The sequence below is a fragment of the Pogonomyrmex barbatus genome, unplaced genomic scaffold (genome assembly GCF_055798465.1).
Source record: "Pogonomyrmex barbatus isolate J1 unplaced genomic scaffold, ASM5579846v1 scaffold1, whole genome shotgun sequence".
NCBI classification, from domain to species: domain Eukaryota; kingdom Metazoa; phylum Arthropoda; class Insecta; order Hymenoptera; family Formicidae; genus Pogonomyrmex; species Pogonomyrmex barbatus.
Genome location: NW_028297098.1, coordinates 17,964,405 through 17,981,093, shown reverse-complemented (window position 1 = coordinate 17,981,093; position 16,689 = coordinate 17,964,405). Strand labels below are relative to the sequence as shown.

Sequence of the window (16,689 nt, the reverse complement as noted above, 5' to 3'; positions counted from 1 at the left end):
TGCAATTTCAAAGATTTCAACATAAAGTCGTCCACGATACCTTTATAGAAATTATGTTAAAAAAATTATTTAAAAAAAATCACCTATTGATAAAAGTAGACGCTTTTGTTTTTTTTTTTTATATAGATTTTGCAACGGAAAACCTGTGCCATGAAACGGCTAATAGAATATGATACATCTTCTCGTTGATGTAACTAAAATAAATCATCGATCCAATTTACTTTCGCGATTGTATCCACGCGCGCACGCTTCAAAACTTAGATAATATATTTAGCAACGGTCATTCACACACAAAACTCACTCAAACATGTATAAGATGTCTGGCGTGGTTTGATTTAACACTTCACTCGACCCTTTCATTTTCGATGACTTTCACCTAGGCGCTTACAATCTACTTTTACCGCAAAATCGAATATATACGACGTATAATGCATATCCTTGTTTATTAAATTACCAATATCATCGCAAACGTTTATTATACATTTAAGTTGCGCAGAAATATTAAATTTATTATTAACGACGTTACGAAAGCATGCAAATCCTGTGTTCGAAATGTTTTCATCGAAATTGACATTTCATTAAGATTACCTTTCAAGCGAAACCAACATCGTACATGGTCATTATGCATATCGATGTTGATTAGGTACGCAAGGTGACGAGAATAAGAGATGCAACCCAATACATATGAGATTTAACCTTTTCAGGATCAGTTCTTTTGAGTTGCGAATAGAAAAGATAAGTTTGACAGAGCGCGTGACGCGCGCGATAATAGAAGCGTTCTCGAAGCATGACTTGGAAAATTGCAATTAAAATCGCCATTTTTTTCTTTAGGTCATCGGATCGCTCGTGAGATAAGTATTGCCGCAGATTATCTTCGTCCTCCGCGAGCGCGTCGCTTGTCCGATTTCACGACGGCACGTGGTTCATAATCGTAGCGGAGAAAACGCCGCAGGTGGATAACACGTAGTTTCATGACGTAATCGTGTTTATGTACATCGTGCACAACGACGCCGCCTTTCCCACTTTTCTAATTTCTTTTCGCGGAAGCGCCTTCCGCGCGTGATTCAGTCGTGGCACGAAACGAAAAATCACGGTGCCGCCGGGCGTCGGTCCGTTATTTCCGTCTCGTAAGAATCGCGTGCCCGACAACACCTCGAGGTGCCCCGAGGTGCTCGGACGTCAAGTTGTGCGAGGTAATATTTCACTCGCGTACATGCAGGAATTTCTTGTAATGTAATGCAATTTCTGCAATTTCTATTAACGTGGCGTGTAATCGCTATCTATAAGAATCTGCTTACTTTCTTAATATAAACAAGCTTTTAATCTAAGAAGATCTTAGCATTGAATAATAATAATAATAATGTGCGCTTTAATGCTGAGGTAATAAACGAAAACATCTTCATACTTTTCTTTTATTCTTTCACGATGCGGAGCACATTGATATCACTTATAATAAGTTATAACTTACATCACTGCTCCACATTACGTGTGTAACGAATTCGATCATTATATATGTCGATAACGATATCTTCTTCCAATAAATGCAGATTGGAGGAACGCGGAAACGAAGCGCTGGTTACATCCATTACCAATATTTGCCACGGCTGTTGATTTTATCGTAAACAAACATTCGACACGCCCGTTTCAATTTTTATTCGTGCGTGTTGATATTTCTGTTTTGCAATGCATATTCCAACGAGCGAAAGTAGATGATATTGGGAATCGGGGAAAATGAAATGGACAGCGTAGCACATTTTCGCAGTGATATTTTTCTTTCGATTATGCTTACAAATAATACAAAAAGAAAACAACTGTAACGTAAGACTCTTCCTTACGAAGATTTATGCGCAACTGTCGTATTATAATTATGCGTATGAATTGCTAAGTAGTCGCTATGCATTTTAACGCTAACGAGTATTATTTACAGTATGAGTAGACAACCGCCGCTCTGAGCCCATTTATAGCAACGACGTGATTGTGATTAAACCACAAAATTATTCATAAAAATATACTTTCTTATGATGATAAGAAACGTACAGCTATCGAATTGCATTTTACGGGAATTTATAACACTGCTTATAACACTGCTGCTAATTATATAGCTCTTGATGAATTGAATTGTCAAAATCATTTTCCGATTAAGAATTTTAAATAATTTTAAGTATTATATCTTGTTCGAGAAAGACATTTTCATAATAATTTAATAATAGAATAACCTCTCGTTAAAATATTATTGAAGAAAGATTAATTATAAATTTGTAATCCATAATCAAGGAATGCGATATGAAGAATATGATATATGGCTGAGAGACTCTATACAATTTCCATTAATGGCTGTGGTGGTCATGGTGATTTCGTCAGGATACGCGACCTAGTGCCGTTTTCTTCCCGGATTTGATATATATTTCCGCGGGCTAAACAGTCGAGACGCGGAACGCATTAAACTCGAATCGATTCTCACACTTGTGACAGAGAATGCAAATAGAAAGTCCGCGGCGGCTACGGCGCGAGTAGAATGTTGTCCCTACAAACCAGACTACACCGATAAGAGTATATTACAGTTTCCCCGACAGTTGACTCGCGGTGAACCCTATTCACAAGCAAGCTTGCAAAATTCCACGTTGCAAAAGACCGGGTAGACTTCCTACCGACGCCCGCGTATCGGAATTACTGGTTAAATGTGCGAGCGATTTGCATCGCGGAATTGAAGACGATGTTTTGAATGAAGTAAAAAAGACTCTGAAAATCTCAATATGACGATTCGAAAGTATTATGATATTACAAGATATTGATTTGCAAGCTGTTATCGTGAGCATCGTGAGTAAGATGTTATTTAAAAACGGAAACTTATTATCAGTTCCTGACCAAGTTGGACAAATTTAAAATAGATTACTTTTAATAATAAAAAAAAATTTAATAAAAAAAAAATTAATATTTAATAAAAAAAAAAAGGTAAAATTTATTCATGTACAATACTGTTATAATTTTTTGTGCACATGATTCGAATTAGAAACGTTTTAGGAAAGAGTATATTTTAATTTCGAGATTAAACAAAAAAACAATCAAATATTACTACATCATGATGCACTCGATGCATTATGTATGACACAATAATATCGATATGCAACATTGTATGCCTAATCGAAAGTATCTCGTAAACGCCGATGGATTTGATTCGGCTAATTATCCCCTTCTGCTTGATCGCGTTTCACTCTCCTTTCATGCGACTCGATGTTGCACTGGATCAACGTTTTGTAATCGAGCGATTATTACGCGGCTTGGGCTTACGGGGTCGTGCATAAAAGGTCCGCGCGACGAAGTGTCGCGTTTGTATCGCGGAACTTCCATGGATACCTTTACGACGGTACGGTGTTAGGGACCTGCGAGAAATTGCCACGGTAATACATCGTACATGCGTGCGTGAGTATTGCGTCAGGTCGTTGGCTTTCACTCTCTAGCATGCTTCATAAACGTGCACGATACCAGACTCGAGAAAGAGAGGAGAGTTCTCGGAATCGGTCTGAGAAACGGAAGGAACCTCGTTCCGTCAACTCGACGCGCGAATAAAATTTCGTTTTACTTTTAACGAATGCATCGTTCTAACGAGCTGCCAGTTACCGAAAGGATACTGAAATTTACTTTGAATACTTTTTTTCCTTGTTAAGTGTTCGGAAGGAATAAGATTTACGACGAGGTTACTCAACTTGGGAAGTTATGAAACATCAAAAGACATCAAAGATTAAATAAAAAAAATTTCAATTTTTATCACGTTTTGCCACTCTCCGGCTCTCCGGTTATTGTTACGAATTACACTAGCCATGTAATCGTACGCGCGCGGTTCCTCCATTATCACATCACTTTAATCTCTTCAACCTTCGTTCTCCGATTGCATCGTCGACAGATGATATTATCGCACGTTAGCCGAGACGAGTGGATAGCATAAGAACGGTTTGAGACACGCGTTGAACGGAAAAGTGAGCGCCATATATAGTTACGTTACAACTATCGAAGCACGAAAGCGCTATCGAGAACAAGGTAATTCGGAAATTCTCACTGCAAAACAAAAGTTACAGAAAGACCGAAAGCAAAATCCGCTCGTAATAATAATAAACTTTGATTAAGTTTCTCGGAAAGGCTTCGTCTTTACGTTTCACGTGACGTAAAAATACGGTAACGGAAAAATCCGCGGCCTTTATTACGTATCGCGATACTTTTCATCGCGATTAGGTTCGCGAGAAAGGCGCGCGATTTATATTAAATACAGCGCATTTTCCGCATACGACGCGTGCCGTTCACTCGATAGTTTACTTGATATATCTCAGCTTCGGCGCCATCACGTGAGATATATTTTATATACCTTAAATATAATGCATGTACTTATATGTAATATTCTCTGTGTACGCAAGAGGCCGACGTTATGATATGAACCGGCGCGAGATCCTCGGCGGCTTTAATTTGCGAGTGACGCTCGAGGCAATACCGAATGATAAATATCGACGAGGAGCGATTCGAGGATCCGAGGGAGAACTCTTAAGAATCGCGAGTCAGATTGTATCAGTAATTATTATTGGCGTTGCTACCTCGAAGAAACTGATCGATCTGGCCTACTGAAAGGGACGTGGTGGTGGCGGAGGCCTTCAAGGGCGCGACGTAATAGAACGCCTGGGGTTCTCTCTGCGATTCTAACAGCTGGAGCCTGTGAGGTTGTTGCTGTTGTTGCTGCTGTTGCTGTTGGCGGCGTTGTTGCTGCGCGTAGAGCTGCTGGGATTGTTGCAGCAACTGTGACTGTTGTTTTCTATAGAGCACCTCCTGGGGTTGGGCTACGGTCGGGGTGGGCGCCGATTGAGCCTGCTTATAGACCGGACGCTGGGCCTGCTGGAACTGCTGCAGCTGCTGCAGACCGAGCAGGGACTGGGGCTGGGCTACGAACGGTTGGAGTTTGTGACTGAGGCTAAAGTCACCCACGGTTTGGGGTAGTGTTTGATAAAGTTGGGTATTGTACTGACCGGTCGCGGGATCGTACACGAGCTCCGATTGGTAGATGGGCTCAGCGGCTGCGGAGGCGGCGGTGACCGACGTCTGACCGGTCAGCTTAACTCTCGAGTTGGTTTGGGGTGACGCTTGGGCGGTCTGGGGCCTCGCAACAGGGGCAGCGGAAACGTGCGAGCCGACCGTGTTGACGTAACGCTCAAGCTCGGCGGCAAAGTCGAGGTGGGGCGTACTAGCGGCGGTCGTGGTGCGCAACGACGATACTGTAGAGGGGTGGGTCTGGGTGTAGAGCAGACTGCTGGGACGTTCGGTGCTACTGGGGGAGACATATTGCGCGGCCACTTGGGCGACGTGGGGTCGTGGGGTTATCGCGACCGACTGGGGCCTGGGATGGCGGGTCACCGGTCGGCGGGTGGTGGTCTCGAGTGACTGATAGACGGACGAAGTGACGGTAGGCTGGCTACGGAGGACGGGCGACGCGGTAGTCTGATATTGGGCCGTGGGAGTGGAAGCTAACCTATAAAGAGACGGACTGGGGGAAGGCGAGGACTCGTAAATGGCGGTGGAGGGCGTGACTTGCACCAAGGTGCTCGGTCTTCTGAAAGCGGAGGGTCGTAATTGCGACTTCAGATCATCCTCGGTCAACTCCTGGCTGGCGTCGTCGTCGAGCTGATACTCGCTCTGGAATATCGTGGTGGGTGCGCGGGTGGTGGTCGGCTGATACGTAGGTCTCACCGAGATGGGTCGGGGTACAGGTCTGACGACGGGATAATTCGCTGGTCCGGAGAGTTCCTCTTCCTCCTTTTCGGGTGGCTCTTCCTCTTCCTCGTCTTTCGGCGCGTTCGGATCGCAGGGGTTGCCCGAGACATAAGTAAACTCTCGCTTATTACCGTCCGGATCAATGTAGCCGTATTTCCCGCGCACAACGCAATCGGTACCGCGAGTCTCCTCCTTGAAGGAACCGTCGGCCGCCTCGTAGCCGAAGGTGAAAGATCCATCGTCGTTAACCTTATTATAATTTCTAATGGTCTGCACCGGCGGCGGCTTCGACGCGTGTAGCGCATCCTTTGATCGTGGCGAAGGAAGTGCACGGGTGCGCGGTTGATAGACTGTTACACCATCGAAATCATCCTCGGCAGCTTGGTTGTCCTCTGCTTCATAATACACTTGAGGCTCCGTTACGCGAGGTCGGATTTGCACTCGCCGCGCTTCCGTTAGGACGAGCAGGCATGCCGGGATTACCTGACAACAGAGAAAAATTTACTATAGTATATAGACAACGCACACAACTGCAATGTGTGAGGATATGATTATTAATGTGTCGATATGACGTTACGCGTGTTGCACACGAAAGAAAGTAGCCGGCGCTCTTGCCGGATCGAAATTTTTAAATTTTTAAGTTTCGCGAAGTGAAAACGGGAAGCAGGATAGGCGTTTTCAATAGAAATCGTGATTCGCAAATTTATATTTATGTTTGATAACATCGAGATAATTTTCAATAGGCACACATTTCTCCGTTTTCTAAAATTTTCTAATTTGTAAAAAAAAAAATTTATATTGCATTATCAATTTCTGTTTTCTGTCTATGTAAAAATATATTTGAATATTTTTTTAATATTATACATATATATTTAACTAGTCTATTTTAATGGAACTTCTTATAGAAAAATAGTTTTCCGAAATAATGAAAGAATTTAAGAATTGTGTGATACTTGATATCCGCAAATGTTTATTTTATGTATGTTTATTTTATGTATGAGAAAGAACTTAATAATATATTATCAGCGTTAAGTAGAAGTGTACGGTACTTGTCAGATCGCTTGCATGCGATTCTTTTATTCACAATGCAGAGGGAAGTACGTGGTTTCATCACGCGAGAGGCGCGATTGAAATTGCTGGAGCTACTCGAGGCGAGATGGATGTGGACCTAGTCGGCATCAGCTAGTCCGGTTTCCAAGCACGAAGCCGGATCCGTATTACGGAGATACGCTTACAGTCAATAGGAAGCAGAAGATAGAGCAAAGAGAGAGTGAGTTTCGCGGATCGGTGAACGCTCGTGTGCGCACGAGCGGTATGCGCGCAAAATTCCTTATCGCTCGCTCGAATGCGACGACCGAATGCTCGGCTGTTAAATGCGAGTACGAGAGCTCAAGTAGTGTACGGCTGTCGTAAAAGGTTGCAGCCTGCTAGATTACATCTGGATTTTGCTCTGATTCCATAATTATGTTTGCAGCAAATTCCGTCGTGAAATTTTGCGACTATAAATATTTCAAATTCCTTTACGAATTACCTGTGATTACCTGAGCTTGTAGATCAAACCTGATTTTTACGCAGACATTTTAAAATGTCGGAAAACGTGTCTTACTTATTATACTATAATTTAATCTAATTTTTTTATTCTTATACGAGTAAAAATTCTAAAAATTTATATTAATGAAATCGAGATTGAATAATATAACATCTTCGTTTCGTAAATCAATCGAGAACGAAACTTATGTAACGAAAGATTAAACTTTTTTCTCATCACTGCATGTGACCGCTGTTATGACTCAGCGCGTAAATAGTCTCTCGATAACGACCCTTAGCTCGGCATTTGTGCGTCATATCCTGCGAACAGGATGCGAAACGCTCACGCGTTTTTCTCGCCAAGTTGACCGTGTGCGTTCTCTGACAAAACGTAGTCTCGGCTTCCGGTAAGGCCGCTCTCGGTGGGAACCGCCCCGGCGCATACGTGTTACGTAATTTCTACTACTCGGCTGACCCGAATACGGGGCGAGGCAGGAGTGCGGTCGGCGTGCCTACCGTGAGAGAGAAAGAGATTCAGATTCAGAGCGTCGTAACGTAACTCGGCGCGCATGTTTCGCCGTCGTTGCCGGCCGCACCGACGGCCGCTTCTGGATCTCCTTGAACCAAGTCGAGAGCAAACCGCGCGCACGAAAGACAGGCGGCCGGTAACCACACCTAGCGACGACCCACAGGAAACGTCGTGTATCTCTCGCTGAATACAATAATATAAAAGATAGACACGCAACGAAAAAAAAAAAAAAAAAGGTCTATTATTCCTTGATGCTGTGGACGTTGAGTCAATCGAAAGTGCCATGAAACGCAAGCCTAACGTTTTTATATAATGATGCGTGGAGAATTAATGAGCCTTTTACTTTCTCAGGCATTCTAGATTCGTATCTCCTACCGCTTCAATTAATGTTGTTAATAATGCGAACGTAATCAGCATCTCGCTTTTGAATTTTTACCGTCGACGCAAATCGATCTCCGTTTTTCCTGTCGTCGTCGTCATCGTTTGTACAAAAAGATAACGAAGAGAATATCTCCAGATATTCGCGCAAATATACGAAATAGTCGTAAAGTATACTCGTTAAATTTATGCTCGATAATGCTTCGTTCCGTGAAATGGCTCCGCGCCAGTCGAGCGACGATAAGATCGATTCGCTCGACTTCGCGATGACCCGATCGGGAATATTCGACGATTGCGCATTGGCACACGATCCGTCCTTGGGACGGGAAGGCACGTCGTCCTGGAACTTTCGAACGATACGGTATGACTGCAGCGTGTTCTGTTGGGCGTGCGCCGATTAATTTTCAAGTCAACCCCGTGATAAAACGTCGGCGCCTTTCTTCGCGCCAACGACGACGCGGCGCGTTGACGAAATACCAGCCGGACTTAATTCGGCGCACACATGACGAATGGGACGGTGTCGTAAGCATGGTCGACGACTATGCGAAAGTTGTCTCTCATAACCGATTGCTCAGCCAGAACTCTCAGTCGCGAATTCAATTGCGAACGTAAGGTCCGTAGGAACTGTAATGAGATGATTAGCTATTCAGAAATGCAGTTCGGTCTCTCGTGTGTTTTCGTCACCTTCTGCGAAACCAATCCATTAAATTGAAGTGAAGTGAAGAGGAGAGAGGAGAGAGGAAAAGATAATTGACACGTAGAATTTTCATAAGTAGCGCAAAGCTCGTAACTGGCTATCATCGGCGAAGCAGGCGCTTTCAATTTTTCAGCTCAAAGTTCGCGAATCGAGATTTCCGGGTTCCTCTGTTTCTTAGATGCTCCTCCCCGATTAGTGGAATCAAGACAAATCGTTCGATTATCTAACCAATTGAAAGGCAAACGAAATTGGCTGCGTGCCCGCTTCTAAGCGCTCCCTGAAAATAGGAAAGGTCTTCGGTCGGCGGTACGAGCCGATTCGCGATTATCGGATTATCGTGCGGAGTGCGCACCGCCGGGTTCCGACGAAATCGACGAGAAGACTTGCAACGTCGTCATTATCGTCGGCTACGGTACGCGCTCGCAACTGTCCGGACCACTGAAAGCGTGTACAGGCTAATGACTCCTCCGTCTGGTTCGGGGTTAGAGGAAAATCGTGACGCCGAGGTAGGGCTCTGTAATCAACGTTCTGGCATGCCAGTCACATACAGTGAGAGGCACGGACACATTCGGTCCGTGGCCCGATCCGAGTTGGAAGCAATCGGCCACGGCGCACCACGCCTCGTCTAAGTGAGCCCCCGAAGCTGTCCGGAGAAAGGGAGAATCGTTGCGCCGCGCGCAAATCCGCGTTCGCCGCGCTCTCAATAAGCATACGTCCTGCAATTCTTCCGCGTACCTCCTATCTTCGATTTCGATCCATTTTCGCGACATTTTTGCGGGTAACCTTGTAAATCATTTCCTTCTTATTCTAGAGAGAGAGAGAGAGACACGAAGTATTCAATTAAAAATCGAAGTATATTAAAGAAAAAACTAAATTAATCGTACCGTTGCTGAATGCTCGGAATGAAAATATCGGATGGGATTAAAGAAATTCACTCTCCATATAATATCCGAGCATTCTCACTCGATTTTACGAGTGAAATAATCTTCAATATATTACGTCACTGTAAAATAATTATACGCCGCGGCTGATACAGAAATCGTTACCGCCAATCCACAATCGCTCAATTTTTACGCCGAGTACAATTTGATGGCGGCAGACGATTAATAAGCAATATCCACTTTACTCGGCTAGCCGTGGGTTTTTAGAGGATGAAAGAACCTCGTATACCGCCGCGTGGGATCAATCAAGCGGGAGAAACCAATTACTGATCTACGATTAATGGCGGTCTCGTAACACGCGCTGTTCGTACGCCACGCTACGTTCTACATAAAAAATCCAAGGAAGTCGTTGAAAGCGACTTATCCGAGCACGCTCGGGTAAAAGGTTACTGTATGTTTGTAATAGCGGTCCTGCTTGAGCTAATGGTTAAATGTAACAGTAAAAGCGGGTGCGCGCGCGGCGTCAAGGGGCAGGATAACAAGTGGTTCCTTTCACGGTGAAGGTGACGCGTCAGTTTCGAGAGAAAAAGAAAAGCAAGACGACCGGTTGCACTTTAGCAGCCGCGTTCTCGATTTTGTTACGTGTATACACACACACACACATGTATATACACGCACACACACCTTCACCTATATATATCCGTATACGTAATATAGACCAATCGCGGACACCGGTCCGATGAACGTTCCGCTCGATCCTATCGTATTTCACGCTAGGAAGTAGTTAAAATAGATCGCCCGTAACTTTCCTCGTTTGAATTTCCGGAAGCGGTGGAGGCTGCGTCGCGGATTCATTTCTGATGAATTCGACGTTGCGATCGGTAATTAGTAAGCGACTGACGGGTATATATCGGATCCGCTGCATCTCAAACCGAGACCATGATTAATCGCATCGCGTATCACACGGGAAGGATTGCTCTGAACGCTATTTACACAGGTATCGATATATTCCACTCTCGAAATGAAGATAATGACGTAACGGAGATATAAATCGCCGCGAGGACGTGTGTAAAGCCTTGTTTTATTTATCAGTGTACGAGATAAATACCACGCGGAAAGTAACAATGTTCGGAAAGTGGAATACTGTTTCCGGCAGATATAATTCTATACTCATAAGTTATACAAATGATAGATGCGCGAATGCTGCTGACTCAGATGTAAGTTAAGGAGAGATATAATATCCGTGTCTGATTTTCCTACCGTAATGCGGCGATTAAAGCACGCGTCGATGCTATTTCAGTCTGAGATTATTACATATATACAATTAATACTCAAGGAGGAATGGTTATGATTGAGATAAGAAATTAATCCTCAACCTGCGGAGATTATTACGTAACCTTGTGAATTGAATTTCATCTCATCTCTAGGAGATGAGATGAATATCTAGGAATCATCGAAGCGTTGCCGGCCAGACTCATCGCAATAATATGATAATTGACAAGTAACAAGAACGAAATGGAATAACGGACGAATAGAATAACCGTATAAAATCCTCGCCCTCACGATCACTAATGAATAGTAACACTAGCAAGAATAACAGATGACGAAAGCAACTCAAATAATCCATCAGCTCTGTAATTATATCGTGATGTAATGCCGACGCAATCTAGAATTGAGATTACTTCGGAAAGAAGTAGGCGGAGGGTTGTATCTCAAGGTCTTGCCTTTGCGTGAGGAATGAGATCCGAATCGAATCTGAGATACGCAGGATTTACGAGAAATTGCACGCGTCTGGAGAAAAATGCAAAGAAATGCTCGCAACGATAGAAAGTTACAAGATCGTTCGAGACATATCTGGCCGCGACAAAGAATAGATGTGTTAATCCGCGACTGTTGAAACACTGACATTTAAACAAGGCGATGGCTTTTTTTCCGCTACTTTCGACTCTTTGCATACTCTTCATATACAGAAGCGATGCGTGTAGATTCCAATGATAAACCGGCGTACAACAATGAGTGTACGGGCATCGTGTATAGCGCCCACGTTTATCAACGAGCGAAAGTCACATGTAAGGCGTCCTGATTACGTCCAACGCGGCCGCGACGAGGACGCCGTAAGGATAAAGTGTGGATAAAGAATCAACCTGACAGCTTTCATTATCCAGCACCGTTATTTTCCCAAGCCGGTTTCTGAGGCGACGGAAAAATGACTTTCTCGCGTGGAGGACGTCTCGCGCGCGCGCGCACGCGCGCGCGATCGACACGCGAGAGAAGACACATGGAGCAGACGTCATGGAGTGCTGTCGATCGTTTGTTCGGAGTATCGGCCGGTATCCGCCGGAAGTGAGAAACGCGGGAGAAATAAACGGGAACGCGCGCTGGCTGTAAACGACCGCGTGCGCGTTTACCTTTCTCACGTAAGGTCGAAACAAATATTCGAAAGTGCGACGCGCGAGCTCGGCGTTAACAAAGACCGGCGCTCGGGAAAAAGGTGCTTAGAGGCTCGAAACCACGGCGGGTGGTTTCGCGCGGCGAGAGCGAACGTGACTCATTTCGTATGGGCATCGGGCGCACACATCGGTATGCCGCGCGTACGGCGTGTACTCGGCCTGCCCTTGTCTTTTGAGAATTGCGCCGAACCACACCGGGGCGATCTATTTGCGTAGAGTTCCACTCGCTCTCACTTTCTTCCGTCCGGCCGACGAAACCTCGCCAAGCTCTGCGATTCGTATTTACGGCTAGTCAGCCTTGCGCGCTCGCTAGTCTCCAACTTTCGTTTTTCTTTATCATTAGAATGTCATTCGGCTACACGTTCTTCTTTTTTCAGACCGCTGTGGGAAAGTGGAAAGCAGATTAATAAGCGATTTTAGCGTACGCCAATAGTTCCGCCGCATCTTTTATTTCACGGTACGGAATCCTTTAATGAATTTATCATTAATTATTTGTTAATGAGAATATTGAAGTAGTAAATCTTGAGTTTTATGAAACCAAGCAGTTTTTTGCGAATCGAAATCTTGATTACTGGAGGAAGAGATTTTTAGTCTTTAATTAATTTCAACTGAATTTTATTTAAGTAGAAAGTAATTACGGGCATATTAATATAAGTTAAGTTGTGAGAGAAGTAACACCCACTCAAATCTCCATGCGGAAGATCAACGTGAAATTAATCGGGTAATCTCATTATCCTAATGGAGAGTTTCATTTCTCTATCGCAAGACGCCATCGCGTATTCGTCGCTACACGGGATGTATGCGCAATCATCTCCCCGATATTTCTAAACCACCCCGCCTACCTTATGCGGAAAACTTAATGCGTTTTACCCGCCTGTGCATCCACAATACCGGGCGTAATTATAACACACCGGCGGCGGCGGTGCGTTTCGAAAGGAACGAACGCTCGGAGTCGCGCGCTCGAAAGATCGGCATGCCCTTAATTTATGGATTTACCAGTCTCGTGTGTGTTGCGATATATTTCTTGCTCTCACATTTTCTTCTGAACTGACTGCCTAATGAGACTCCGTGAGCCGCCGCAGCCACGCGCAAAAAACGGGAAAGCCCGCTTTGGAATGCTAAATTAGCTGGGCAGTTACGGCGATATTTCGCGCCGAAACCTCACACGGTTCTTTCTTTCTTTTTTTTTTTTCTTTAGAGAAAAGTACGCTAACAGTGTTGCTATTCCGTGTCTAAAGCAACGAAAACAGTGCTCATCGAGATTGCATCCGATTTTCCGTTGAAAGTGCGTACCCATAAATTGCTCGATGAGCCGATATAATTGAGGAGCGCGCGATATAATCGATTTCCTGTTGCGTAATGACGGTAAAAAGGAGGCCGTAAAAAGACGTGCTCTACAACAATGGCTCGGGTGCCAATACGTCAATATCTTTGAGACGCGCGGCAAAGGATCTCCGTGGCGAATAGGAGAACGAAGGCCTGTCTCCATTCCGAGGATCGTTTATCGCAGAGGAATCACTGCTGAAAGCAGGCGAGAGATTTGCTCCTATTATATATATTAGCCTCGCTTTCGCAATTTGGCGTTACCAAGGTTTCTCCGTCATCGTCGTCGTCGTCGTCGTCGTCGTCGTCGTCGTCGTGTCTAGCAACTTTGGGAAAACGGGTTTCTCGACGACGATCACCGATCGATAAATCGTTCTTATTTTTATTCTCTGTTTTGTCGCGAATCACGCGATTTGTATATCGCCATCGTTCGTGCTCGAACGGCTTCGATCGAGCGAGGAAAAAGCGCCGCTCGATTCGGCGTTCGATCTTCGTGACAGACAAGCTGCGTCATTGGAAATCCGACGTTTCCATTGCGGTTTCTCGCGATTACCGGTATCGAAAACTGTAAGAAGTGCTCTTGATTCATCATCGGCGATGAAGAAAAATATTCCTGCGCGTAAGGTGCACTTTCTTGCCTTCGGTGTCGACGGCTTATTGCCGAGGGGAGTTTCGATCGGCGTACGTCATCGACGGGGATATTGCGTATCGCGCCACCGCGAAAAGTCTCGCGAAAACAGACGTCCTATATTTATAATCGGTGAAAGTGCCAATAATCAGACTACTCCGGGCACCTCTTCAGATCGCCGCCGATCGTTTTGATCGAGCCGATTTCTTGGTATCGCGCTCGAGGCATCTCGCACACGCATCCGAGGTTATCCCGCATCTGTAACACGTCGTAAAAAGTCGCGATGCGCATGCAAGATCGTCTTGCGTTTCTCGCGATTAACTCTCTCGCAGGGAACGAATTCGTCGCGCTGCTCGAGAGATCGAGTCACGAAACGTGAGAGATAGGGAAACGATCGCGATATAGAAACCGCTCGTGAATTATTAATAAGCGTTTAATTGTCGCCTTACGCGAAGTCGCGGGAAAAGGAATCGGAGAAATCGACGCGTTGATATCCCTATCCGCGTGCGAGATCCCTATGCATTTCTTCGCACGATTCGCGAATTATACTCGTGGTGCAAGTGCACGGGTGAAATCGGCAATTATTAAACGTTCCCACAAGCCAGCCTGACAGACAACAGCCTGGCTGCTTATGAGTGTAAGAACACACGTGGCAATTGATCATAATATGCTTTCCAGTAGGTGCGCGAACGTAAATGAAACAAAATTCACGTTAGTTTTAATTATGCTGACTCAGGTTATTGGTCGTTGTAGCAAAAACTTTACGGATAAAGGAAAGAACATTGTGTTTGCCGATTTCAGGTGACTCGGGTCATGAATATCAAACCGCGGACAGGCATAACTATAATAGTGCACCGGATTATAATGGACAGAACTTTCACTATCAATCAGTAGGACACGTAATGAGCGATATTGGAAAAATATAAGTCGCTGCGAAAAAGTCGGATAATGAAATAGCCGTCGCGTAGTGCGCTTGCAACTCGCGGATTTCGGTACACGAGGCGCGAATCTGTGCTTCCCAACAAAAGATTACATTACTCAATCGTCTGGGTGTGGATTCATTAAGGCAACGAACGGATGTCAACAACCGCGGTACACAATTAATTCGCGGGAAAACTGTTGCAATTTTCAACACTTTCCTTGCGTTCGGCGCGCCTTTCGCACGGATAAACGACAAAAGGGAAATTTCCAGCGATAATTCTCGTTTGGCCATGTTTCAAGCACCGAGTGGGCGGGCACAATTCACTTTCCGTTGTTGTTAATCATGCGCTGTCTTTGAATTATAAATGTTTTCACACGCGCGCGCTCGAATTGCAAAAATGAAGCGCGTAAATCTTATCGCGAATCTGACTTTCCTGCGTTAATGATGGTTAATTTGATATAGGTCACAGGATAATAACCGGTCTTTAGGATGTCAAGCCATAATTAACATTTTAACGTAAAAGGTATAAGTACAGTATAGTTTCTACATACGTCCGATAGCTTATGAAGATAAAACATGAGACAATGGATACATATAATGTATGGATTTTGAGCACTAATTGTCAATAATGCAAACTAATTATCAATAATAATTAGTATACCAATTGTATATCAATTTTATGACAAAAGATTACGTAACATTATATAATATAAAAATCGAGATGTTTAAAAAAAATAAAAAAATAGTTAATAGATAAAAAAATAAATTGTTTCTGTGTAATGACTACAGTATACATTAAATAAAAAGAATATTAAAGTAATTATTTTTGTAGAATTTTTTAAATGATTCATGAATTTACTTTCAAGAATTCATTTTCTCACAATATACTATAAAATATTCAATATTTGTCATAGCATACATTTAAAATATTGTAATTTTGAATTCAATTCACGGAATTCTTTCTTTCTATCAATTTTTCACAAATTTAATAACTTTTATCATATCAAATGAATATTAAAAAAAAAAAAAAAAAAAAAAAACGGAATTATAACATATTAAAATATTCCCTTTTTCGAAGGTAAAAAAAGTTGAAAACTAACAGAAAAAGAACAATGAAAATCATGAAATCGTTTAACCAAAATAACCAAATAATTTGGCACGTACCAGCAATATAATCCTCATGGTGCACGCGTCGCTGATGAGGAGGGGAGGTACTACTTGTCGGGGAACGGTCCTCCGTGAGTTTCACTGAGAGAGTGCAGCCGTATAGTACCGTGCTCGGTCCTTTATAACCTACACGAAGGCTTTTGCTTATAGTGGGGGTTTGGTCGTCGGATAACTGCTACGTCCTCTTCGACATCGCGACATCCGTGAATTAGATTTCTGGGCTGTGAGGGCCCAGGGGGGACCAGCGGCATTTGGCCATTGCCAAATAGCCTACGCGCCCTGCCACCATTGCCAAATTCCTCGCAGTTGCGTGCGTATTGAACGTGGTAAAACGTACGTGGCCACGAAAAAGGAGACACATCGATCTCCGAAAGGGGTACAGGAATCGGATCGGGCAGGGTCGTGAGAACCAATTCTACACGCGCGCCTGAGACAACAC

At 44.0% G+C, this 16,689-nt stretch overlaps 1 protein-coding gene across 2 annotated transcripts; it reads right to left on the bottom strand.

The window, feature by feature from the left end:
- Nucleotides 1–1,750: 1,750 nt before the first annotated feature.
- LOC105425318 (uncharacterized) lies at nt 1,751–16,372 on the bottom strand. 2 transcript variants are annotated; one of them, XM_089073589.1, is made up of 3 exons: nt 16,248–16,372; nt 5,007–6,231; nt 1,751–4,922 (listed from the first exon to the last, which is right to left on the bottom strand). In XM_089073589.1, exons 1-3 carry the CDS (start codon nt 16,263–16,265, stop codon nt 4,555–4,557), a joined length of 1,611 nt encoding a protein of 536 aa, XP_088929715.1. In that variant the 5' UTR covers nt 16,266–16,372; the 3' UTR covers nt 1,751–4,554. The 2 variants fall into 2 exon arrangements, with proteins under 2 accessions (XP_088929715.1, XP_088929709.1); XM_089073583.1 differs by having other exon boundaries at nt 1,751–6,231.
- Nucleotides 16,373–16,689: the final 317 nt, after the last annotated feature.